A 26159-nucleotide genomic window follows, 5' to 3' on the forward strand; every position below is an offset into this window, starting at 1 on the left:
TGCTCACGGAGCACTTCCCACTGCAACCACTATGACAGCTGCGCGAACTGTTCCGGCGAACCAACCACACAACACAGACGATCACAGCACAAACACCCAGAGACACTATGTGGCTGCACACGCAGGCCAGCAGACATATGATCATGTCTTTCTGCAAACAGCCATAGTGCACATTGTTGATGCACATGGTATTGTGCACCCAGCTCGAGCATTATTGGACAGTGCCTCTCAGCCTGACCTAATGAGCACCAAGCTTGCTAATAGGTTAGCTTTGAAGCACGATCCTATCAGCATCACTCTTATCGGTGCGGGTCATTCTTCCACCCCTGTGCGAAAATCGGTGCGTGCGAAGATATCTTCCCGAACGAGCCCGTATGAGCTGAATGCTGATTTTTTGATAGTTGACAATTTGATCGGGGATTTGCCAGCGCATGATGTGCGCACCGATGAATGGCAAATACCGCCGAATTTCGTTCTTGCCGACCCCCAGTTCAATAAGTCGGCACCGCTCGATCTCATCCTCGGTGCCCGGCATTATCATGAATTCTTCCAAAGCGGGGCTCAATATCGAATTGCTATCCATCTTCCGGTCCTTATGGAGAGTATGTTCGGGTGGATCGTGAGCGGTTCAGCATCTATCCCGAATATTAATAATGATACATCCTACGCCTCTTCCGTTGTTTGCATGAGCACGCTCGATGAAACCCTCGAGCGATTCTGGAAAATGGAAGAGCTACACGTTAGAGATGGCCTTTCACCTGAAGAACGGTATTGCGAAAATTTATACCTAGATACGACACAACGAGACGATACAGGTCGTTATATTGTTCGCTTACCAAAGAAGTCAGACTTTAAAGAAAAGCTCGGATTATCGAAATCATCGGCCCTACGACGCTTCACTATGCTCGAAAGACGATTAGAACGCGATCCTCGTATTAAGGCAGCATACCACGAATTCATGCGAGAGTATTTGGAGCTAGGACATATGTCACTACTGCGAGCTCCAGATGACGATGAATCAGCATACTATCTGCCGCACCATCCCGTTTTTAAGGCGTCGAGTTCTACAACAAAAACAAGAGTGGTATTTGATGGCTCTGCAAAAACCTCTTCAGGATACTCCCTGAACGATATGTTATGTGTGGGTCCAGCAGTTCAGGATGAATTACTAGACATCATCCTTCGATTTCGCACATACAAAGTGGCTGTTGTTGGCGATATCGCTAAAATGTATCGCCAAATTCTGCTTCATCCCGATGACAGAAACTACGTCCGCATTTGCTTCCGATTTACTCCCCATTCACCGATCCAGTATTACGAGCTGAACACCGTAACGTATGGTTTATCCCCTTCATCCTTCTTGGCAACTCGAACATTGCAACAGCTTGCCGACGATGAAGGTACCGCGCATCCGGTTGCCGCAGACGCTCTGAAGAACAACTTTTACGTTGACGATTTCATCGGGGGTGCAGATTCCATTGAAAGTGCTCGTCATCTACGGTTAGAACTAAGTGAATTATTGTCGAAAGGTGGATTCGAATTAAGAAAGTGGACTTCCAGCCGGTTAGAAGTACTTACCGGTCTAGCATCGGATCAGATCGGAACACAGTCAGCTTTACAATTCATGCCCGACGAAACGATTAAAGCTCTCGGCATTTCGTGGGAGCCTGAACACGACGTACTATCATTTCCGTCCGCGATTTACACCGACACAACATGTACTACTAAAAGAACGATTCTTTCTAGCATAGCCCGCATGTTCGATCCGCTTGGTCTAGTGGCTCCAATAGTTGTTCGCTCAAAAATAATGATGCAGGAGCTATGGTTACAGAAAGCTGGCTGGGACGATCCCGTTCCTGATTCTATCTGCAAGAAATGGAAAGATATTCAACATGATTGGCCACTTTTATCCAGTTTCAAAATAGATCGTTATGCTCTATTACCTGGTAGTCGATTGCAGCTACATACCTTTTGTGATGCATCTGAAGCAGCCTACGGAGCCTGCATCTATGTTCGTTGCGAAGGTGCGCAAGGACGGGTTCACATCACTCTACTTGCATCCAAGTCACGAGTGGCACCGCTTAAGCGTGTCACGCTTCCACGGCTTGAACTGTGCGCTGCGGTATTAGGCGCTCATCTTTACGATCGAGTCAAGAAGGCGATGGGACTAACTGCAGCAGAATCATACTTTTGGTCCGATTCGACTGTCACCCTTAAGTGGATCGGTGGCTCACCTAACACTTGGGCGACGTTTGTAGCTAATCGAGTGGCCGAGGTGCAACACTACACACATCCACGACAGTGGAGGCATGTTCCCGGTTCAACAAATCCTGCAGATCTGGTATCACGCGGCATGGCAGCGGTGGATTTCCTGAAGAGCAAGCTATGGAGTTCCGGCCCTGAATGGTTGGCGTTATCTTCATCTCAATGGCCCGACTTCTGCCCTGAACCGGACGAGAACTCAAATCTCGAGATTCGTAAGGTGAGCGCTGCCTTTACTAACTATGTCACTAATCATCCTTGGTTTACGATGTGTTCCAGCTACACGCGATTGTTGCGTATTATTGCACTCTGCATTCGCTTCACACGTAACGTAAAGGAGAAAGCACGAACTCAGCAAACATCGCTACGCATCACTACACCATTGAACATCACTCCCGAGGATACCGAAGCTGCTAAAACTGTGCTATGTCGCTTAGCACAGCAAGACGAATTTGCAACCGAGCTAAAGCAATTGACTAAGGGTGAAGCAATCGCAAAGCAATCACCGTTACGAAGACTAAACCCATTCCTCGATGAACAAGGAATATTGCGTGTGGGAGGACGATTGAAGCTATCGCAACTTCCATACCAATCGCAACACCCCATTGTGCTTCCCAAGAATCACAAATTTGGCGAGCTCATCGCGGCTTACCATCATGAGAAGCTCATGCATGGCGGCGGACGACTGCTACTTTCCCAAATACGTGAAACGTATTGGCCACTAGATGGAAGACACCTAGTGAAGAGAATCGTAAGGAACTGCTTCCGTTGCATACGCCAAGAACCCCGCCTGGAGGAACAACAAGTCGGCCAACTCCCACCACCGCGCGTCACTCCCAGCCGGCCTTTTTCTGTTACCGGAGTAGATTACGCTGGCCCTTTCTACTTGAAGCCTGCGCACCGGCGTGCAGCGGCGGCGAAGAGCTACTTGTGCGTCTTCGTGTGCTTCGCAACGAAGGCAGTCCACTTAGAACTGGTTGGGGACCTCACTACCGCGGGATTCTTAGCGGCCTTACGTCGTTTCACATCCAGGCGCGGATTACCTGCACACATACACTCGGACAACGGAAAAAACTTTGAAGGAGCCGCGCACGAGCTCCGTGAACTTTTCCGCATGTTCCGCGATGAACAGCAGCAACACATCATCGCTAATGAATGTGCCAACAAGGGAATCACTTGGCATTTTACCCCTCCCAAGGCTCCCCACTTCGGCGGATTGTGGGAAGCAGCGGTAAAAACGGCCAAGCGACATCTTTACCGACATCTAGGCAGCACTAGGCTGTCCTACGAGGGATACAGCACCATCCTTCAGCAGATAGAGGCCGCAATGAATTCACGACCTTTATTGCCCACCTCAGACGACCCGAACGATTTGGCAGCACTTACCCCAGCGCATTTCCTCATCGGCACATCCATGCATTCGGTTCCTACTCCAGATTACACTGGATTGAAGATGTGTACACTTGATGAACTCCAAAAGTGGCAACTGATGTTCCAACGTTTCTGGAAACATTGGACATCGGAGTATCTACAAGAATTGCAAAAGGACAACATGAGGCATCACCGAACCAATGAGATACTACCTGGACGATTAGTCATCCTGATGGATGAATCCCTACCAACAACCCGATGGCCCCTCGCACGCATCATCGACGTTCATCCGGGCCAGGACCAACTCACACGAGTGGTTAGACTAAAAACCGCCAAGGGGATCCTCACACGTCCGATCACAAAGATTTGTATTTTACCACTCGCCGCTGACCCGAACACCACGTGCTAACAACTTTAGTTGTTTTTCTTTTTATTATGACATTCTGTCATGGGGGGGAGGATGTTCACGCACAACAACAACACACCAGGACGAATTGACAGTTGACGATCGGTTTCGTCAAGTTTCGTCAACTGTCGGAATGTGAGTGCCAGGGGCACTCAATGGAGGTTATAAATACTGGTGCAAAAATATAAATCGATCTCTTTTTTCTACTCAACGCCTCGACTCCGGTAAATATTACAGCCAGCAAAATAAATCCGAAATCCGCAAATTCGTTCACTGTTAATTACAACTAACTTTGTCCATCCGATTCGAACTTTGTTCTTTGATTTGAAGTTCCACCAGAAGTGTGTTTTCATACAAAAACTGTTAATTACAACTAACTTTGTCCATCCGATTCGAACTTTGTTCTTTGATTTGAAGTTCCACCAGAAGTTTGTTTTCATACAAAAACTGTTAATTACAACTAACTTTGTCCATCCGATTCGAACTTTGTTCTTTGATTTGCAGTTCCTCCAGAAGTGTGTTTTCATACAAAAACTGTTAATTACAACTAACTTTGTCCGTCCGATTCGAACTTTGTTCTTTGATTTGAAGTTCCACCAGAAGTGTGTTTTCATACAAAAACTGTTAATTACAACTAACTTTGTCCATCCGATTCGAACTTTGTTCTTTGATTTGCAGTTCCTCCAGAAGTGTGTTTTCATACAAAAACTGTTAATTACAACTAACTTTGTCCGTCCGATTCGAACTTTGTTCTTTGATTTGAAGTTCCACCAGAAGTGAGTTTTCATACAAAAACTGTTAATTATAACTAACTTTGTCCATCCGATTCGAACTTTGTTCTTTGATTTGAAGTTCCACCAGAAGTTTGTTTTCATACAAAAACTGTTAATTACAACTAACTTTGTCCATCCGATTCGAACTTTGTTCTTTGATTTGCAGTTCCTCCAGAAGTGTGTTTTCATACAAAAACTGTTAATTACAACTAACTTTGTCCGTCCGATTCGAACTTTGTTCTTTGATTTGAAGTTCCACCAGAAGTGTGTTTTCATACAAAAACTGTTAATTACAACTAACTTTGTCCATCCGATTCGAACTTTGTTCGTTGATATGAAGTTCCACCAGAAGTGTGTTTTCATACAAAAACTGTTAATTACAACTCACTTTGTCCATCCGATTCGAACTTTGTTCTTTGATTTGAAGTTCCACCAGAAGTGTGTTTTCAAACAAAAACTGTTAATTACAACTAACTTTGTCCGTCCGATTCGAACTTTGTTCTTTGATTTGAAGTTCCACCAGAAGTGTGTTTTCATACAAAAACTGTTAATTACAACTAACTTTGTCCATCCGATTCGAACTTTGTTCTTTGATTTGAAGTTCCGCCAGAAGTGTGTTTTCATACAAAAACTGTTAATTACAACTAACTTTGTCCGTCCGATGCGAAGTTTGTTCGTTGATTTGAAGTTCCACCAGAAGTGTGTTTTCATACAAAAACTGTTAATTACAACTAACTTTGTCCATCCGATTCGAACTTTGTTCTTTGATTTGCAGTTCCACCAGAAGTTTGTTTTCATACAAAAACTGTTAATTACAACTAACTTTGTCCATCCGATTCGAACTTTGTTCGTTGATATGAAGTTGCACCAGAAGTGTGTTTTCATACAAAAACTGTTAATTACAACTAACTTTGTCCATCCGATTCGAACTTTGTTCTTTGATATGAAGTTCCACCAGAAGTGAGTTTTCATACAAAAACTGTTAATTACAACTAACTTTGTCCATCCGATGCGAACTTTGTACTTTGATATGAAGTTGCACCAGAAGTGTGTTTTCATACAAAAACTGTTAATTACAACTAACTTTGTCCATCCGATTCGAACTTTGTTCTTTGATATGAAGTTCCACCAGAAGTGTGTTTTCATACAAAAACTGTTAATTACAACTAACTTTGTCCATCCGATTCGAACTTTGTTCTTTGATTTGAAGTTCCACCAGAAGTGTGTTTTCATACAAAAACTGTTAATTACAACTAACTTTGTCCGTCCGATTCGAACTTTGTTCTTTGATATGAAGTTCCACCAGAAGTGTGTTTTCATACAAAAACTGTTAATTACAACTAACTTTGTCCATCCGATTCGAACTTTGTTCTTTGATTTGAAGTTCCACCAGAAGTGTGTTTTCATACAAAAACTGTTAATTACAACTAACTTTGTCCGTCCGATTCGAACTTTGTTCTTTGATATGAAGTTCCACCAGAAGTGTGTTTTCATACAAAAACTGTTAATTACAACTAACTTTGTCCATCCGATTCGAACTTTGTTCTTTGATATGAAGTTCCACCAGAAGTGAGTTTTGATACAAAAACTGTTAATTACAACTAACTTTGTCCATCCGATTCGAACTTTGTTCTTTCATATGAAGTTCCACCAGAAGTGAGTTTTCATACAAAAACTGTTAATTACAACTAACTTTGTCCATCCGATTCGAACTTTGTTCTTTGATTTGAAGTTCCACCAGAAGTTTGTTTTCATACAAAAACTGTTAATTACAACTAACTTTGTCCATCCGATTCGAACTTTGTTCGTTGATATGAAGTTCCACCAGAAGTGTGTTTTCATACAAAAACTGTTAATTACAACTCACTTTGTCCATCCGATTCGAACTTTGTTCTTTGATTTGAAGTTCCACCAGAAGTGTGTTTTCATACAAATACTGTTAATTACAACTAACTTTGTCCATCCGATTCGAACTTTGTTCTTTGATTTGAAGTTCCACCAGAAGTGTGTTTTCATACAAAAACTGTGATTTACAACTAACTTTGTCCATCCGATTCGAACTTTGTTCTTTGATTTGAAGTTCCACCAGAAGTGTGTTTTCATACAAAAACTGTTAATTACAACTTACTTTGTCCATCCGATTCGACCTTTGTTCTTTGATTTGAAGTTCCACCAGAAGTGTGTTTTCATACAAAAACTGTTAATTACAACTAACTTTGTCCATCCGATTCGAACTTTGTTCTTTGATATGAAGTTCCACCAGAAGTGTGTTTTCATACAAAAACTGTTAATTACAACTAACTTTGTCCATCCGATTCGAACTTTGTTCTTTGATATGAAGTTCCACCAGAAGTGTGTTTTCATACAAAAACTGTTAATTACAACTAACTTTGTCCATCCGATTCGAACTTTGTTCTTTGATTTGAAGTTCCACCAGAAGTGTGTTTTCATACAAAAACTGTTAATTACAACTAACTTTGTCCATCCGATTCGAACTTTGTTCTTTGATTTGAAGTTCCACCAGAAGTGTGTTTTCATACAAAAACTGTTAATTACAACTAACTTTGTCCATCCGATTCGAACTTTGTTCTTTGATATGAAGTTCCACCAGAAGTGTGTTTTCATACAAAAACTGTTAATTACAACTAACTTTGTCCATCCGATTCGAACTTTGTTCTTTGATTTGAAGTTCCACCAGAAGTGTGTTTTCATACAAAAACTGTTAATTACAACTAACTTTGTCCATCCGATTCGAACTTTGTTCGTTGATATGAAGTTCCACCAGAAGTGTGTTTCATACAAAAACTGTTAATTACAACTCACTTTGTCCATCCGATTCGAACTTTGTTCTTTGATTTGAAGTTCCACCAGAAGTGTGTTTTCATACAAAAACTGTTAATTACAACTAACTTTGTCCGTCCGATTCGAACTTTGTTCTTTGATTTGAAGTTCCACCAGAAGTGTGTTTTCATACAAAAACTGTTAATTACAACTAACTTTGTCCATCCGATTCGAACTTTGTTCTTTGATTTGAAGTTCCGCCAGAAGTGTGTTTTCATACAAAAACTGTTAATTACAACTAACTTTGTCCGTCCGATGCGAAGTTTGTTCGTTGATTTGAAGTTCCACCAGAAGTGTGTTTTCATACAAAAACTGTTAATTACAACTAACTTTGTCCATCCGATTCGAACTTTGTTCTTTGATTTGCAGTTCCGCCAGAAGTGTGTTTTCATACAAAAACTGTTAATTACAACTAACTTTGTCCATCCGATTCGAACTTTGTTCTTTGATTTGAAGTTCCACCAGAAGTGTGTTTTCATACAAAAACTGTAAATTACAACCAACTTTGTCCATCCGATTCGAACTTTGTTCTTTGATATGAAGTTCCACCAGAAGTGTGTTTTCATACAAAAACTGTTAATTACAACTAACTTTGTCCATCCGATTCGAACTTTGTTCTTTGATTTGAAGTTCCACCAGAAGTGTGTTTTCATACAAAAACTGTTAATTACAACTCACTTTGTCCATCCGATTCGAACTTTGTTCGTTGATATGAAGTTCCACCAGAAGTGTGTTTCATACAAAAACTGTTAATTACAACTCACTTTGTCCATCCGATTCGAACTTTGTTCTTTGATTTGAAGTTCCACCAGAAGTGTGTTTTCATACAAAAACTGTTAATTACAACTAACTTTGTCCGTCCGATGCGAAGTTTGTTCGTTGATATGAAGTTGCACCAGAAGTGTGTTTTCATACAAAAACTGTTAATTACAACTAACTTTGTCCATCCGATTCGAACTTTGTTCTTTGTTATGAAGTTCCACCAGAAGTTTGTTTTCATACAAAAACTGTTAATTACAACTAACTTTGTCCATCCGATTCGAACTTTGTTCGTTGATATGAAGTTGCACCAGAAGTGTGTTTTCATACAAAAACTGTTAATTACAACTAACTTTGTCCATCCGATTCGAACTTTGTTCTTTGATATGAAGTTCCACCAGAAGTTTGTTTTCATACAAAAACTGTTAATTACAACTAACTTTGTCCATCCGATTCGAACTTTGTTCTTTGATATGAAGTTCCACCAGAAGTTTGTTTTCATACAAAAACTGTTAATTACAACTAACTTTGTCCATCCGATTCGAACTTTGTTCGTTGATATGAAGTTCCACCAGAAGTTTGTTTTCATACAAAAACTGTTAATTACAACTAACTTTGTCCATCCGATTCGAACTTTGTTCGTTGATATGAAGTTCCACCAGAAGTTTGTTTTCATACAAAAACTGTTAATTACAACTAACTTTGTCCATCCGATTCGAACTTTGTTCTTTGATATGAAGTTCCACCAGAAGTTTGTTTTCATACAAAAACTGTTAATTACAACTAACTTTGTCCATCCGATTCGAACTTTGTTCGTTGATATGAAGTTGCACCAGAAGTGTGTTTTCATACAAAAACTGTTAATTACAACTAACTTTGTCCATCCGATTCGAACTTTGTTCTTTGATTTGAAGTTCCACCAGAAGTGTGTTTTCATACAAAAACTGTTAATTACAACTAACTTTGTCCGTCCGATGCGAAGTTTGTTCGTTGATATGAAGTTGCACCAGAAGTGTGTTTTCATACAAAAACTGTTAATTACAACTAACTTTGTCCATCCGATTCGAACTTTGTTCTTTGATTTGAAGTTCCACCAGAAGTTTGTTTTCATACAAAAACTGTTAATTACAACTAACTTTGTCCATCCGATTCGAACTTTGTTCGTTGATATGAAGTTGCACCTGAAGTGTGTTTTCATACAAAAACTGTTAATTACAACTAACTTTGTCCATCCGATTCGAACTTTGTTCTTTGATATGAAGTTCCACCAGAAGTTTGTTTTCATACAAAAACTGTTAATTACAACTAACTTTGTCCATCCGATTCGAACTTTGTTCTTTGATATGAAGTTCCACCAGAAGTTTGTTTTCATACAAAAACTGTTAATTACAACTAACTTTGTCCATCCGATTCGAACTTTGTTCGTTGATATGAAGTTCCACCAGAAGTTTGTTTTCATACAAAAACTGTTAATTACAACTAACTTTGTCCATCCGATTCGAACTTTGTTCTTTGATATGAAGTTCCACCAGAAGTTTGTTTTCATACAAAAACTGTTAATTACAACTAACTTTGTCCATCCGATTTGAACTTTGTTCGTTGATATGAAGTTCCACCAGAAGTTTGTTTTCATACAAAAACTGTTAATTACAACTAACTTTGTCCATCCGATTCGAACTTTGTTCTTTGATTTGAAGTTCCACCAGAAGTGTGTTTTCATACAAAAACTGTTAATTACAACTAACTTTGTCCGTCCGATGCGAAGTTTGTTCGTTGATATGAAGTTGCACCAGAAGTGTGTTTTCATACAAAAACTGTTAATTACAACTAACTTTGTCCATCCGATTCGAACTTTGTTCTTTGATATGAAGTTCCACCAGAAGTTTGTTTTCATACAAAAACTGTTAATTACAACTAACTTTGTCCATCCGATTCGAACTTTGTTCGTTGATATGAAGTTGCACCAGAAGTGTGTTTTCATACAAAAACTGTTAATTACAACTAACTTTGTCCATCCGATTCGAACTTTGTTCTTTGATTTGAAGTTCCACCAGAAGTGTGTTTTCATACAAAAACTGTTAATTACAACTAACTTTGTCCGTCCGATTCGAACTTTGTTCGTTGATTTGAAGTTCCACCAGAAGTGTGTTTTCATACAAAAACTGTTAATTACAACTAACTTTGTCCATCCGATTCGAACTTTGTTCTTTGATATGAAGTTCCACCAGAAGTTTGTTTTCATACAAAAACTGTTAATTACAACTAACTTTGTCCATCCGATTCGAACTTTGTTCTTTGATATGAAGTTCCACCAGAAGTTTGTTTTCATACAAAAACTGTTAATTACAACTAACTTTGTCCATCCGATTCGAACTTTGTTCGTTGATATGAAGTTCCACCAGAAGTGTGTTTTCATACAAAAACTGTTAATTACAACTAACTTTGTCCATCCGATTCGAACTTTGTTCTTTGATTTGCAGTTCCACCAGAAGTGAGTTTTCATACAAAAACTGTTAATTACAACTAACTTTGTCCATCCGATGCGAACTTTGTACTTTGATATGAAGTTGCACCAGAAGTGTGTTTTCATACAAAAACTGTTAATTACAACTAACTTTGTCCATCCGATTCGAACTTTGTTCTTTGATATGAAGTTCCACCAGAAGTGAGTTTTCATACAAAAACTGTTAATTACAACTAACTTTGTCCATCCGATGCGAACTTTGTTCTTTGATATGAAGTTCCACCAGAAGTGAGTTTTCATACAAAAACTGTTAATTACAACTAACTTTGTCCATCCGATTCGAACTTTGTTCTTTGATATGAAGTTCCACCAGAAGTTTGTTTTCATACAAAAACTGTTAATTACAACTAACTTTGTCCATCCGATTCGAACTTTGTTCGTTGATATGAAGTTCCACCAGAAGTGTGTTTCATACAAAAACTGTTAATTACAACTAACTTTGTCCATCCGATTCGAACTTTGTTCTTTGATATGAAGTTCCACCAGAAGTGAGTTTTCATACAAAAACTGTTAATTACAACTAACTTTGTCCATCCGATGCGAACTTTGTTCTTTGATATGAAGTTCCACCAGAAGTGAGTTTTCATACAAAAACTGTTAATTACAACTAACTTTGTCCATCCGATTCGAACTTTGTTCTTTGATATGAAGTTCCACCAGAAGTTTGTTTTCATACAAAAACTGTTAATTACAACTAACTTTGTCCATCCGATTCGAACTTTGTTCGTTGATATGAAGTTCCACCAGAAGTGTGTTTCATACAAAAACTGTTAATTACAACTCACTTTGTCCATCCGATTCGAACTTTGTTCTTTGATTTGTAGTTCCACCAGAAGTGTGTTTTCATACAAAAACTGTTAATTACAACTAATTTTGTCCGTCCGATTCGAACTTTGTTCTTTGATTTGAAGTTCCACCAGAAGTGTGTTTTCATACAAAAACTGTTAATTACAACTAACTTTGTCCATCCGATTCGAACTTTGTTCTTTGATTTGAAGTTCCGCCAGAAGTGTGTTTTCATACAAAAACTGTTAATTACAACTAACTTTGTCCGTCCGATGCGAAGTTTGTTCGTTGATTTGAAGTTCCACCAGAAGTGTGTTTTCATACAAAAACTGTTAATTACAACTAACTTTGTCCATCCGATTCGAACTTTGTTCTTTGATTTGCAGTTCCGCCAGAAGTGTGTTTTCATACAAAAACTGTTAATTACAACTAACTTTGTCCATCCGATTCGAACTTTGTTCTTTGATTTGAAGTTCCACCAGAAGTGTGTTTTCATACAAAAACTGTTAATTACAACTAACTTTGTCCATCCGATTCGAACTTTGTTCTTTGATATGAAGTTCCACCAGAAGTGTGTTTTCATACAAAAACTGTTAATTACAACTAACTTTGTCCATCCGATTCGAACTTTGTTCTTTGATTTGAAGTTCCACCAGAAGTGTGTTTTCATACAAAAACTGTTAATTACAACTCACTTTGTCCATCCGATTCGAACTTTGTTCGTTGATATGAAGTTCCACCAGAAGTGTGTTTCATACAAAAACTGTTAATTACAACTCACTTTGTCCATCCGATTCGAACTTTGTTCTTTGATTTGAAGTTCCACCAGAAGTGTGTTTTCATACAAAAACTGTTAATTACAACTAACTTTGTCCATCCGATTCGAACTTTGTTCGTTGATTTGAAGTTCCACCAGAAGTGTGTTTTCATACAAAAACTGTTAATTACAACTAACTTTGTCCATCCGATTCGAACTTTGTTCTTTGATATGAAGTTCCACCAGAAGTTTGTTTTCATACAAAAACTGTTAATTACAACTAACTTTGTCCATCCGATTCGAACTTTGTTCGTTGATATGAAGTTGCACCAGAAGTGTGTTTTCATACAAAAACTGTTAATTACAACTAACTTTGTCCATCCGATTCGAACTTTGTTCTTTGATATGAAGTTCCACCAGAAGTGTGTTTTCATACAAAAACTGTTAATTACAACTAACTTTGTCCGTCCGATGCGAAGTTTGTTCGTTGATATGAAGTTGCACCAGAAGTGTGTTTTCATACAAAAACTGTTAATTACAACTAACTTTGTCCATCCGATTCGAACTTTGTTCTTTGATATGAAGTTCCACCAGAAGTGTGTTTTCATACAAAAACTGTTAATTACAACTAACTTTGTCCATCCGATTCGAACTTTGTTCGTTGATATGAAGTTGCACCAGAAGTGTGTTTTCATACAAAAACTGTTAATTACAACTAACTTTGTCCATCCGATTCGAACTTTGTTCTTTGATATGAAGTTCCACCAGAAGTTTGTTTTCATACAAAAACTGTTAATTACAACTAACTTTGTCCATCCGATTCGAACTTTGTTCTTTGATTTGAAGTTCCACCAGAAGTTTGTTTTCATACAAAAACTGTTAATTACAACTAACTTTGTCCATCCGATTCGAACTTTGTTCGTTGATATGAAGTTCCACCAGAAGTTTGTTTTCATACAAAAACTGTTAATTACAACTAACTTTGTCCATCCGATTCGAACTTTGTTCGTTGATATGAAGTTCCACCAGAAGTTTGTTTTCATACAAAAACTGTTAATTACAACTAACTTTGTCCATCCGATTCGAACTTTGTTCTTTGATATGAAGTTCCACCAGAAGTTTGTTTTCATACAAAAACTGTTAATTACAACTAACTTTGTCCATCCGATTCGAACTTTGTTCGTTGATATGAAGTTGCACCAGAAGTGTGTTTTCATACAAAAACTGTTAATTACGACTAACTTTGTCCATCCGATTCGAACTTTGTTCTTTGATTTGAAGTTCCACCAGAAGTTTGTTTTCATACAAAAACTGTTAATTACAACTAACTTTGTCCATCCGATTCGAACTTTGTTCGTTGATATGAAGTTCCACCAGAAGTTTGTTTTCATACAAAAACTGTTAATTACAACTAACTTTGTCCATCCGATTCGAACTTTGTTCTTTGATATGAAGTTCCACCAGAAGTTTGTTTTCATACAAAAACTGTTAATTACAACTAACTTTGTCCATCCGATTCGAACTTTGTTCGTTGATATGAAGTTGCACCAGAAGTTTGTTTTCATACAAAAACTGTTAATTACAACTAACTTTGTCCGTCCGATGCGAAGTTTGTTCGTTGATATGAAGTTGCACCAGAAGTGTGTTTTCATACAAAAACTGTTAATTACAACTAACTTTGTCCATCCGATTCGAACTTTGTTCTTTGATATGAAGTTCCACCAGAAGTTTGTTTTCATACAAAAACTGTTAATTACAACTAACTTTGTCCATCCGATTCGAACTTTGTTCGTTGATATGAAGTTGCACCAGAAGTGTGTTTTCATACAAAAACTGTTAATTACAACTAACTTTGTCCATCCGATTCGAACTTTGTTCTTTGATATGAAGTTCCACCAGAAGTTTGTTTTCATACAAAAACTGTTAATTACAACTAACTTTGTCCATCCGATTCGAACTTTGTTCTTTGATATGAAGTTCCACCAGAAGTTTGTTTTCATACAAAAACTGTTAATTACAACTAACTTTGTCCATCCGATTCGAACTTTGTTCGTTGATATGAAGTTCCACCAGAAGTTTGTTTTCATACAAAAACTGTTAATTACAACTAACTTTGTCCATCCGATTCGAACTTTGTTCTTTGATATGAAGTTCCACCAGAAGTTTGTTTTCATACAAAAACTGTTAATTACAACTAACTTTGTCCATCCGATTCGAACTTTGTTCGTTGATATGAAGTTCCACCAGAAGTTTGTTTTCATACAAAAACTGTTAATTACAACTAACTTTGTCCATCCGATTCGAACTTTGTTCTTTGATTTGAAGTTCCACCAGAAGTGTGTTTTCATACAAAAACTGTTAATTACAACTAACTTTGTCCGTCCGATGCGAAGTTTGTTCGTTGATATGAAGTTGCACCAGAAGTGTGTTTTCATACAAAAACTGTTAATTACAACTAACTTTGTCCATCCGATTCGAACTTTGTTCTTTGATATGAAGTTCCACCAGAAGTTTGTTTTCATACAAAAACTGTTAATTACAACTAACTTTGTCCATCCGATTCGAACTTTGTTCGTTGATATGAAGTTGCACCAGAAGTGTGTTTTCATACAAAAACTGTTAATTACAACTAACTTTGTCCATCCGATTCGAACTTTGTTCTTTGATTTGAAGTTCCACCAGAAGTGTGTTTTCATACAAAAACTGTTAATTACAACTAACTTTGTCCGTCCGATTCGAACTTTGTTCGTTGATTTGAAGTTCCACCAGAAGTGTGTTTTCATACAAAAACTGTTAATTACAACTAACTTTGTCCATCCGATTCGAACTTTGTTCTTTGATATGAAGTTCCACCAGAAGTTTGTTTTCATACAAAAACTGTTAATTACAACTAACTTTGTCCATCCGATTCGAACTTTGTTCGTTGATATGAAGTTGCACCAGAAGTGTGTTTTCATACAAAAACTGTTAATTACAACTAACTTTGTCCATCCGATTCGAACTTTGTTCTTTGATATGAAGTTCCACCAGAAGTTTGTTTTCATACAAAAACTGTTAATTACAACTAACTTTGTCCATCCGATTCGAACTTTGTTCGTTGATATGAAGTTGCACCAGAAGTGTGTTTTCATACAAAAACTGTTAATTACAACTAACTTTGTCCATCCGATGCGAACTTTGTACTTTGATATGAAGTTGCACCAGAAGTGTGTTTTCATACAAAAACTGTTAATTACAACTAACTTTGTCCATCCGATTCGAACTTTGTTCTTTGATATGAAGTTCCACCAGAAGTGAGTTTTCATACAAAAACTGTTAATTACAACTAACTTTGTCCATCCGATGCGAACTTTGTTCTTTGATATGAAGTTCCACCAGAAGTGAGTTTTCATACAAAAACTGTTAATTACAACTAACTTTGTCCATCCGATGCGAACTTTGTACTTTGATATGAAGTTGCACCAGAAGTGTGTTTTCATACAAAAACTGTTAATTACAACTAACTTTGTCCATCCGATTCGAACTTTGTTCTTTGATTTGCAGTTCCACCAGAAGTTTGTTTTCATACAAAAACTGTTAATTACAACTAACTTTGTCCATCCGATTCGAACTTTGTTCGTTGATATGAAGTTGCACCAGAAGTGTGTTTTCATACAAAAACTGTTAATTACAACTAACTTTGTCCATCCGATTCGAACTTTGTACTTTGATATGAAGTTGCACCAGAAGTGAGTTTTCATACAAAAACTGTTAATTACAACTAACTTTGTCCATCCGATGCGAACTTTGTTCTTTGATATGAAGTTCCACCAGAAGTGAGTTTTCATACAAAAACTGTTAATTACAACTAACTTTGTCCATCCGATGCGAACTTTGTACTTTGATATGAAGTTGCACCAGAAGTGTGTTTTCATACAAAAACTGTTAATTACAACTAACTTTGTCCATCCGATGCGAACTTTGTTCTTTGATATGAAGTTCCACCAGAAGTGAGTTTTCATACAAAAACTGTTAATTACAACTAACTTTGTCCATCCGATGCGAACTTTGTACTTTGATATGAAGTTGCACCAGAAGTGTGTTTTCATACAAAAACTGTTAATTACAACTAACTTTGTCCATCCGATGCGAACTTTGTTCTTTGATATGAAGTTCCACCAGAAGTTTGTTTTCATACAAAAACTGTTAATTACAACTAACTTTGTCCATCCGATTCGAACTTTGTTCGTTGATATGAAGTTGCACCAGAAGTGTGTTTTCATACAAAAACTGTTAATTACAACTAACTTTGTCCATCCGATTCGAACTTTGTTCTTTGATTTGCAGTTCCTCCAGAAGTGTGTTTTCATACAAAAACTGTTAATTACAACTAACTTTGTCCATCCGATTCGAACTTTGTTCGTTGATATGAAGTTGCACCAGAAGTGTGTTTTCATACAAAAACTGTTAATTACAACTAACTTTGTCCATCCGATTCGAACTTTGTTCTTTGATATGAAGTTCCACCAGAAGTGAGTTTTCATACAAAAACTGTTAATTACAACTAACTTTGTCCATCCGATTCGAACTTTGTTCTTTGATTTGAAGTTCCACCAGAAGTGTGTTTTCATACAAAAACTGTTAATTACAACTAACTTTGTCCATCCGATTCGAACTTTGTTCGTTGATATGAAGTTGCACCAGAAGTGTGTTTTCATACAAAAACTGTTAATTACAACTAACTTTGTCCATCCGATTCGAACTTTGTTCTTTGATATGAAGTTCCACCAGAAGTGAGTTTTCATACAAAAACTGTTAATTACAACTAACTTTGTCCATCCGATGCGAACTTTGTTCTTTGATATGAAGTTCCACCAGAAGTGAGTTTTCATACAAAAACTGTTAATTACAACTAACTTTGTCCATCCGATTCGAACTTTGTTCGTTGATATGAAGTTGCACCAGAAGTGTGTTTTCATACAAAAACTGTTAATTACAACTAACTTTGTCCATCCGATTCGAACTTTGTTCGTTGATATGAAGTTGCACCAGAAGTGTGTTTTCATACAAAAACTGTTAATTACAACTAACTTTGTCCATCCGATTCGAACTTTGTTCTTTGATATGAAGTTCCACCAGAAGTGAGTTTTCATACAAAAACTGTTAATTACAACTAACTTTGTCCATCCGATGCGAACTTTGTTCTTTGATATGAAGTTCCACCAGAAGTGAGTTTTCATACAAAAACTGTTAATTACAACTAACTTTGTCCATCCGATGCGAACTTTGTACTTTGATATGAAGTTGCACCAGAAGTGTGTTTTCATACAAAAACTGTTAATTACAACTAACTTTGTCCATCCGATGCGAACTTTGTTCTTTGATATGAAGTTCCACCAGAAGTTTGTTTTCATACAAAAACTGTTAATTACAACTAACTTTGTCCATCCGATTCGAACTTTGTTCGTTGATATGAAGTTGCACCAGAAGTGTGTTTTCATACAAAAACTGTTAATTACAACTAACTTTGTCCATCCGATTCGAACTTTGTTCTTTGATTTGCAGTTCCACCAGAAGTGAGTTTTCATACAAAAACTGTTAATTACAACTAACTTTGTCCATCCGATGCGAACTTTGTACTTTGATATGAAGTTGCACCAGAAGTGTGTTTTCATACAAAAACTGTTAATTACAACTAACTTTGTCCATCCGATTCGAACTTTGTTCCTTGATTTGAAGTTCCACCAGAAGTGTGTTTTCATACAAAAACTGTTAATTACAACTAACTTTGTCCATCCGATTCGAACTTTGTTCTTTGATATGAAGTTCCACCAGAAGTGAGTTTTCATACAAAAACTGTTAATTACAACTAACTTTGTCCATCCGATGCGAACTTTGTACTTTGATATGAAGTTGCACCAGAAGTGTGTTTTCATACAAAAACTGTTAATTACAACTAACTTTGTCCATCCGATTCGAACTTTGTTCTTTGATTTGCAGTTCCACCAGAAGTGTGTTTTCATACAAAAACTGTTAATTACAACTAACTTTGTCCATCCGATTCGAACTTTGTTCTTTGATATGAAGTTCCACCAGAAGTGTGTTTTCATACAAAAACTGTTAATTACAACTAACTTTGTCCATCCGATTCGAACTTTGTTCTTTGATATGAAGTTCCACCAGAAGTGTGTTTTCATACAAAAACTGTTAATTACAACTAACTTTGTCCATCCGATTTGAACTTTGTTCTTTGATATGAAGTTCCACCAGAAGTGTGTTTTCATACAAAAACTGTTAATTACAACTAACTTTGTCCATCCGATTCGAACTTTGTTCTTTGATATGAAGTTCCACCAGAAGTGTGTTTTCATACAAAAACTGTTAATTACAACTAACTTTGTCCATCCGATTCGAACTTTGTTCTTTGATTTGAAGTTCCACCAGAAGTGTGTTTTCATACAAAAACTGTTAATTACAACTAACTTTGTCCATCCGATTCGAACTTTGTTCTTTGATTTGAAGTTCCACCAGAAGTGTGTTTTCATACAAAAACTGTTAATTACAACTAACTTTGTCCGTCCGATTCGAACTTTGTTCTTTGATTTGAAGTTCCACCAGAAGTTTGTTTTCATACAAAAACTGTTAATTACAACTAACTTTGTCCATCCGATTCGAACTTTGTTCGTTGATATGAAGTTCCACCAGAAGTGTGTTTTCATACAAAAACTGTTAATTACAACTAACTTTGTCCATCCGATTCGAACTTTGTTCTTTGATTTGAAGTTCCACCAGAAGTGTGTTTTCATACAAAAACTGTTAATTACAACTAACTTTGTCCATCCGATTCGAACTTTGTTCTTTGATTTGAAGTTCCACCAGAAGTGTGTTTTCATACAAAAACTGTTAATTACAACTAACTTTGTCCGTCCGATTCGAACTTTGTTCTTTGATTTGAAGTTCCACCAGAAGTTTGTTTTCATACAAAAACTGTTAATTACAACTAACTTTGTCCATCCGATTCGAACTTTGTTCGTTGATATGAAGTTCCACCAGAAGTGTGTTTTCATACAAAAACTGTTAATTACAACTAACTTTGTCCATCCGATTCGAACTTTGTTCTTTGATTTGAAGTTCCACCAGAAGTTTGTTTTCATACAAAAACTGTTAATTACAACTAACTTTGTCCATCCGATTCGAACTTTGTTCGTTGATATGAAGTTCCACCAGAAGTGTGTTTTCATACAAAAACTGTTAATTACAACTAACTTTGTCCGTCCGATTCGAACTTTGTTCTTCGATATGAAGTTCCACCAGAAGTGTGTTTTCATACAAAAACTGTTAATTACAACTAACTTTGTCCATCCGATTCGAACTTTGTTCTTTGATTTGAAGTTCCACCAGAAGTGTGTTTTCATACAAAAACTGTTAATTACAACTAACTTTGTCCATCCGATTCGAACTTTGTTCGTTGATATGAAGTTCCACAAGAAGTGTGTTTTCATACAAAAACTGTTAATTACAACTAACTTTGTCCGTCCGATTCGAACTTTGTTCTTTGATATGAAGTTCCACCAGAAGTGTGTTTTCATACAAAAACTGTTAATTACAACTAACTTTGTCCATCCGATTCGAACTTTGTTCTTTGATTTGAAGTTCCACCAGAAGTGTGTTTTCATACAAAAACTGTTAATTACAACTAACTTTGTCCATCCGATTCGAACTTTGTTCGTTGATATGAAGTTCCACCAGAAGTGTGTTTTCATACAAAAACTGTTAATTACAACTAACTTTGTCCATCCGATTCGAACTTTGTTCTTTGATTTGAAGTTCCACCAGAAGTGTGTTTTCATACAAAAACTGTTAATTACAACTAACTTTGTCCATCCGATTCGAACTTTGTTCTTTGATTTGCAGTTCCTCCAGAAGTGTGTTTTCATACAAAAACTGTTAATTACAACTAACTTTGTCCATCCGATTCGAACTTTGTTCGTTGATATGAAGTTCCACCAGAAGTGTGTTTTCATACAAAAACTGTTAATTACAACTAACTTTGTCCATCCGATTCGAACTTTGTTCTTTGATTTGAAGTTCCACCAGAAGTTTGTTTTCATACAAAAACTGTTAATTACAACTAACTTTGTCCATCCGATTCGAACTTTGTTCTTTGATTTGAAGTTCCACCAGAAGTGTGTTTTCATACAAAAACTGTTAATTACAACTAACTTTGTCCATCCGATTCGAACTTTGTTCTTTGATATGAAGTTCCACCAGAAGTGTGTTTTCATACAAAAACTGTTAATTACAACTAACTTTGTCCATCCGATTCGAACTTTGTTCTTTGATTTGAAGTTCCACCAGAAGTGTGTTTTCATACAAAAACTGTTAATTACAACTAACTTTGTCCGTCCGATTCGAACTTTGTTCTTTGATTTGAAGTTCCACCAGAAGTTTGTTTTCATACAAAAACTGTTAATTACAACTAACTTTGTCCATCCGATTCGAACTTTGTTCGTTGATATGAAGTTCCACCAGAAGTGTGTTTTCATACAAAAACTGTTAGTTACATCTAACTTTGTCCATCCGATTCGAACTTTGTTCTTTGATTTGAAGTTCCACCAGAAGTGTGTTTTCATACAAAAACTGTTAGTTACATCTAACTTTGTCCATCCGATTCGAACTTTGTTCTTTGATTTGAAGTTCCACCAGAAGTGTGTTTTCATACAAAAACTGTTAATTACAACTAACTTTGTCCGTCCGATTCGAACTTTGTTCTTTGATTTGAAGTTCCACCAGAAGTTTGTTTTCATACAAAAACTGTTAATTACAACTAACTTTGTCCATCCGATTCGAACTTTGTTCGTTGATATGAAGTTCCACCAGAAGTGTGTTTTCATACAAAAACTGTTATTTACAACTAACTTTGTCCATCCGATTCGAACTTTGTTCTTTGATTTGAAGTTCCACCAGAAGTTTGTTTTCATACAAAAACTGTTAATTACAACTAACTTTGTCCATCCGATTCGAACTTTGTTCGTTGATATGAAGTTCCACCAGAAGTGTGTTTTCATACAAAAACTGTTAATTACAACTAACTTTGTCCATCCGATTCGAACGTTGTTCTTTGATATGAAGTTCCACCAGAAGTGTGTTTTCATACAAAAACTGTTAATTACAACTAACTTTGTCCATCCGATTCGAACTTTGTTCTTTGATTTGAAGTTCCACCAGAAGTGTGTTTTCATACAAAAACTGTTAATTACAACTAACTTTGTCCATCCGATTCGAACTTTGTTCTTTGATATGAAGTTCCACCAGAAGTGTGTTTTCATACAAAAACTGTTAATTACAACTAACTTTGTCCATCCGATTCGAACTTTGTTCTTTGATATGAAGTTCCACCAGAAGTGTGTTTTCATACAAAAACTGTTAATTACAACTAACTTTGTCCATCCGATTCGAACTTTGTTCTTTGATTTGAAGTTCCACTAGAAGTGTGTTTTCATACAAAAACTGTTAATTACAACTAACTTTGTCCATCCGATTCGAACTTTGTTCTTTGATTTGAAGTTCCACCAGAAGTGTGTTTTCATACAAAAACTGTTAATTACAACTAACTTTGTCCATCCGATTCGAACTTTGTTCTTTGATATGAAGTTCCACTAGAAGTTTGTTTTCATACAAAAACTGTTAATTACAACTAACTTTGTCCATCCGATTCGAACTTTGTTTGTTGATATGAAGTTCCACCAGAAGTGTGTTTTCATACAAAAACTGTTAATTACAACTAACTTTGTCCATCCGATTCGAACTTTGTTCTTTGATTTGAAGTTCCACCAGAAGTGTGTTTTCATACAAAAACTGTTAATTACAACTAACTTTGTCCATCCGATTCGAACTTTGTTCTTTGATTTGAAGTTCCACCAGAAGTGTGTTTTCATACAAAAACTGTTAATTACAACTAACTTTGTCCGTCCGATTCGAACTTTGTTCTTTGATATGAAGTTCCACCAGAAGTGTGTTTTCATACAAAAACTGTTAATTACAACTAACTTTGTCCATCCGATTCGAACTTTGTTCTTTGATTTGAAGTTCCACCAGAAGTGTGTTTTCATACAAAAACTGTTAATTACAACTCACTTTGTCCATCCGATTCGAACTTTGTTCTTTGATTTGCAGTTCCACCAGAAGTGTGTTTTCATACAAAAACTGTTAATTACAACTAACTTTGTCCATCCGATTCGAACTTTGTTCTTTGATTTGAAGTTCCACCAGAAGTGTGTTTTCATACAAAAACTGTTAATTACAACTCACTTTGTCCATCCGATTCGAACTTTGTTCTTTGATTTGAAGTTCCACCAGAAGTGTGTTTTCATACAAAAACTGTTAATTACAACTAACTTTGTCCATCCGATTCGAACTTTGTTCTTTGATTTGAAGTTCCACCAGAAGTGTGTTTTCATACAAAAACTGTTAATTACAACTAACTTTGTCCATCCGATTCGAACTTTGTTCTTTGATTTGAAGTTCCACCAGAAGTGTGTTTTCATACAAAAACTGTTAATTACAACTAACTTTGTCCATCCGATTCGAACTTTGTTCTTTGATTTGAAGTTCCACCAGAAGTGTGTTTTCATACAAAAACTGTTAATTACAACTAACTTTGTCCATCCGATGCGAACTTTGTACTTTGATTTGAAGTTCCACCAGAAGTGTGTTTTCATACAAAAACTGTTAATTACAACTAACTTTGTCCATCCGATTCGAACTTTGTTCTTTGATTTGAAGTTCCACCAGAAGTGTGTTTTCATACAAAAACTGTTAATTACAACTAACTTTGTCCATCCGATTCGAACTTTGTTCTTTGATATGAAGTTCCACCAGAAGTGTGTTTTCATACAAAAACTGTTAATTACAACTAACTTTGTCCATCCGATTCGAACTTTGTTCTTTGATTTGAAGTTCCACCAGAAGTGTGTTTTCATACAAAAACTATTAATTACAACTAACTTTGTCCGTCCGATTCGAACTTTGTTCTTTGATATGAAGTTCCACCAGAAGTGAGTTTTCATACAAAAACTGTTAATTACAACTAACTTTGTCCGTCCGATTCGAACTTTGTTCTTTGATTTGAAGTTCCACCAGAAGTTTGTTTTCATACAAAAACTGTTAATTACAACTAACTTTGTCCATCCGATTCGAACTTTGTTCTTTCATATGAAGTTCCACCAGAAGTGAGTTTTCATACAAAAACTGTTATTTACAACTAACTTTGTCCATCCGATTCGAACTTTGTTCTTTGATATGAAGTTCCACCAGAAGTGTGTTTTCATACAAAAACTGTTAATTACAACTAACTTTGTCCATCCGATTCGAACTTTGTTCTTTGATTTGAAGTTCCACCAGAAGTGTGTTTTCATACAAAAACTGTTAATTACAACTCACTTTGTCCATCCGATTCGAACTTTGTTCTTTGATTTGCAGTTCCACCAGAAGTGTGTTTTCATACAAAAACTGTTAATTACAACTAACTTTGTCCATCCGATTCGAACTTTGTTCTTTGATTTGAAGTTCCACCAGAAGTGTGTTTTCATACAAAAACTGTTAATTACAACTAACTTTGTCCATCCGATTCGAACTTTGTTCTTTGATATGAAGTTCCACCAGAAGTGTGTTTTCATACAAAAACTGTTAATTACAACTAACTTTGTCCATCCGATTCGAACTTTGTTCTTTGATTTGAAGTTCCACCAGAAGTGTGTTTTCATACAAAAACTATTAATTACAACTAACTTTGTCCGTCCGATTCGAACTTTGTTCTTTGATATGAAGTTCCACCAGAAGTGTGTTTTCATACAAAAACTGTTAATTACAACTAACTTTGTCCATCCGATTCGAACTTTGTTCTTTGATTTGAAGTTCCACCAGAAGTGTGTTTTCATACAAAAACTGTTAATTACAACTCACTTTGTCCATCCGATTCGAACTTTGTTCTTTGATTTGCAGTTCCACCAGAAGTGTGTTTTCATACAAAAACTGTTAATTACAACTAACTTTGTCCATCCGATTCGAACTTTGTTCTTTCATATGAAGTTCCACCAGAAGTGAGTTTTCATACAAAAACTGTTATTTACAACTAACTTTGTCCATCCGATTCGAACTTTGTTCTTTGATATGAAGTTCCACCAGAAGTGTGTTTTCATACAAAAACTGTTAATTACAACTAACTTTGTCCATCCGATTCGAACTTTGTTCTTTGATTTGAAGTTCCACCAGAAGTGTGTTTTCATACAAAAACTGTTAATTACAACTCACTTTGTCCATCCGATTCGAACTTTGTTCTTTGATTTGCAGTTCCACCAGAAGTGTGTTTTCATACAAAAACTGTTAATTACAACTAACTTTGTCCATCCGATTCGAACTTTGTTCTTTGATTTGAAGTTCCACCAGAAGTGTGTTTTCATACAAAAACTGTTAATTACAACTAACTTTGTCCATCCGATTCGAACTTTGTTCTTTGATATGAAGTTCCACCAGAAGTGTGTTTTCATACAAAAACTGTTAATTACAACTAACTTTGTCCATCCGATTCGAACTTTGTTCTTTGATTTGAAGTTCCACCAGAAGTGTGTTTTCATACAAAAACTATTAATTACAACTAAATTTGTCCGTCCGATTCGAACTTTGTTCTTTGATATGAAGTTCCACCAGAAGTGTGTTTTCATACAAAAACTGTTAATTACAACTAACTTTGTCCATCCGATTCGAACTTTGTTCTTTGATTTGAAGTTCCACCAGAAGTGTGTTTTCATACAAAAACTGTTAATTACAACTCACTTTGTCCATCCGATTCGAACTTTGTTCTTTGATTTGAAGTTCCACCAGAAGTGTGTTTTCATACAAAAACTGTTAATTACAACTAACTTTGTCCATCCGATTCGAACTTTGTTCTTTGATTTGAAGTTCCACCAGAAGTGTGTTTTCATACAAAAACTGTTAATTACAACTAACTTTGTCCATCCGATTCGAACTTTGTTCTTTGATTTGAAGTTCCACCAGAAGTGTGTTTTCATACAAAAACTGTTAATTACAACTAACTTTGTCCATCCGATTCGAACTTTGTTCTTTGATTTGAAGTTCCACCAGAAGTGTGTTTTCATACAAAAACTGTTAATTACAACTAACTTTGTCCATCCGATTCGAACTTTGTTCTTTGATTTGAAGTTCCACCAGAAGTGTGTTTTCATACAAAAACTGTTAATTACAACTAACTTTGTCCATCCGATTCGAACTTTGTTCTTTTATTTGAAGTTCAACCAGAAGTGTGTTTTCATACAAAAACTGTTAATTACAACTAACTTTGTCCATCCGATGCGAACTTTGTACTTTGATATGAAGTTGCACCAGAAGTGTGTTTTCATACAAAAACTGTTAGTTACATCTAACTTTGTCCATCCGATTCGAACTTTGTTCTTTGATTTGAAGTTCCACCAGAAGTGTGTTTTCATACAAAAACTGTTAATTACAACTCACTTTGTCCATCCGATTCGAACTTTGTTCTTTGATTTGAAGTTCCACCAGAAGTGTGTTTTCATACAAAAACTGTTAATTACAACTAACTTTGTCCATCCGATTCGAACTTTGTTCGTTGATATGAAGTTCCACCAGAAGTGTGGTTTGATACAAAAACTGTTAATTACAACT

General features: G+C 36.2%; 1 protein-coding gene across 1 annotated transcript; it reads left to right on the top strand.

Moving 5' to 3' along the window:
• The first annotated feature begins 241 nt into the window (after positions 1-241).
• LOC128309274 (uncharacterized) lies at positions 242-4042 on the top strand. The gene has a single exon (XM_053045636.1). The coding sequence runs from the start codon at positions 242-244 to the stop codon at positions 4040-4042; it is 3801 nt and encodes a 1266-aa protein (XP_052901596.1).
• The last annotated feature ends 22117 nt before the right edge of the window (positions 4043-26159 follow it).

This window comes from Anopheles moucheti, unplaced genomic scaffold (genome assembly GCF_943734755.1).
Source record: "Anopheles moucheti unplaced genomic scaffold, idAnoMoucSN_F20_07 putative_Y_1, whole genome shotgun sequence".
NCBI classification, from domain to species: domain Eukaryota; kingdom Metazoa; phylum Arthropoda; class Insecta; order Diptera; family Culicidae; genus Anopheles; species Anopheles moucheti.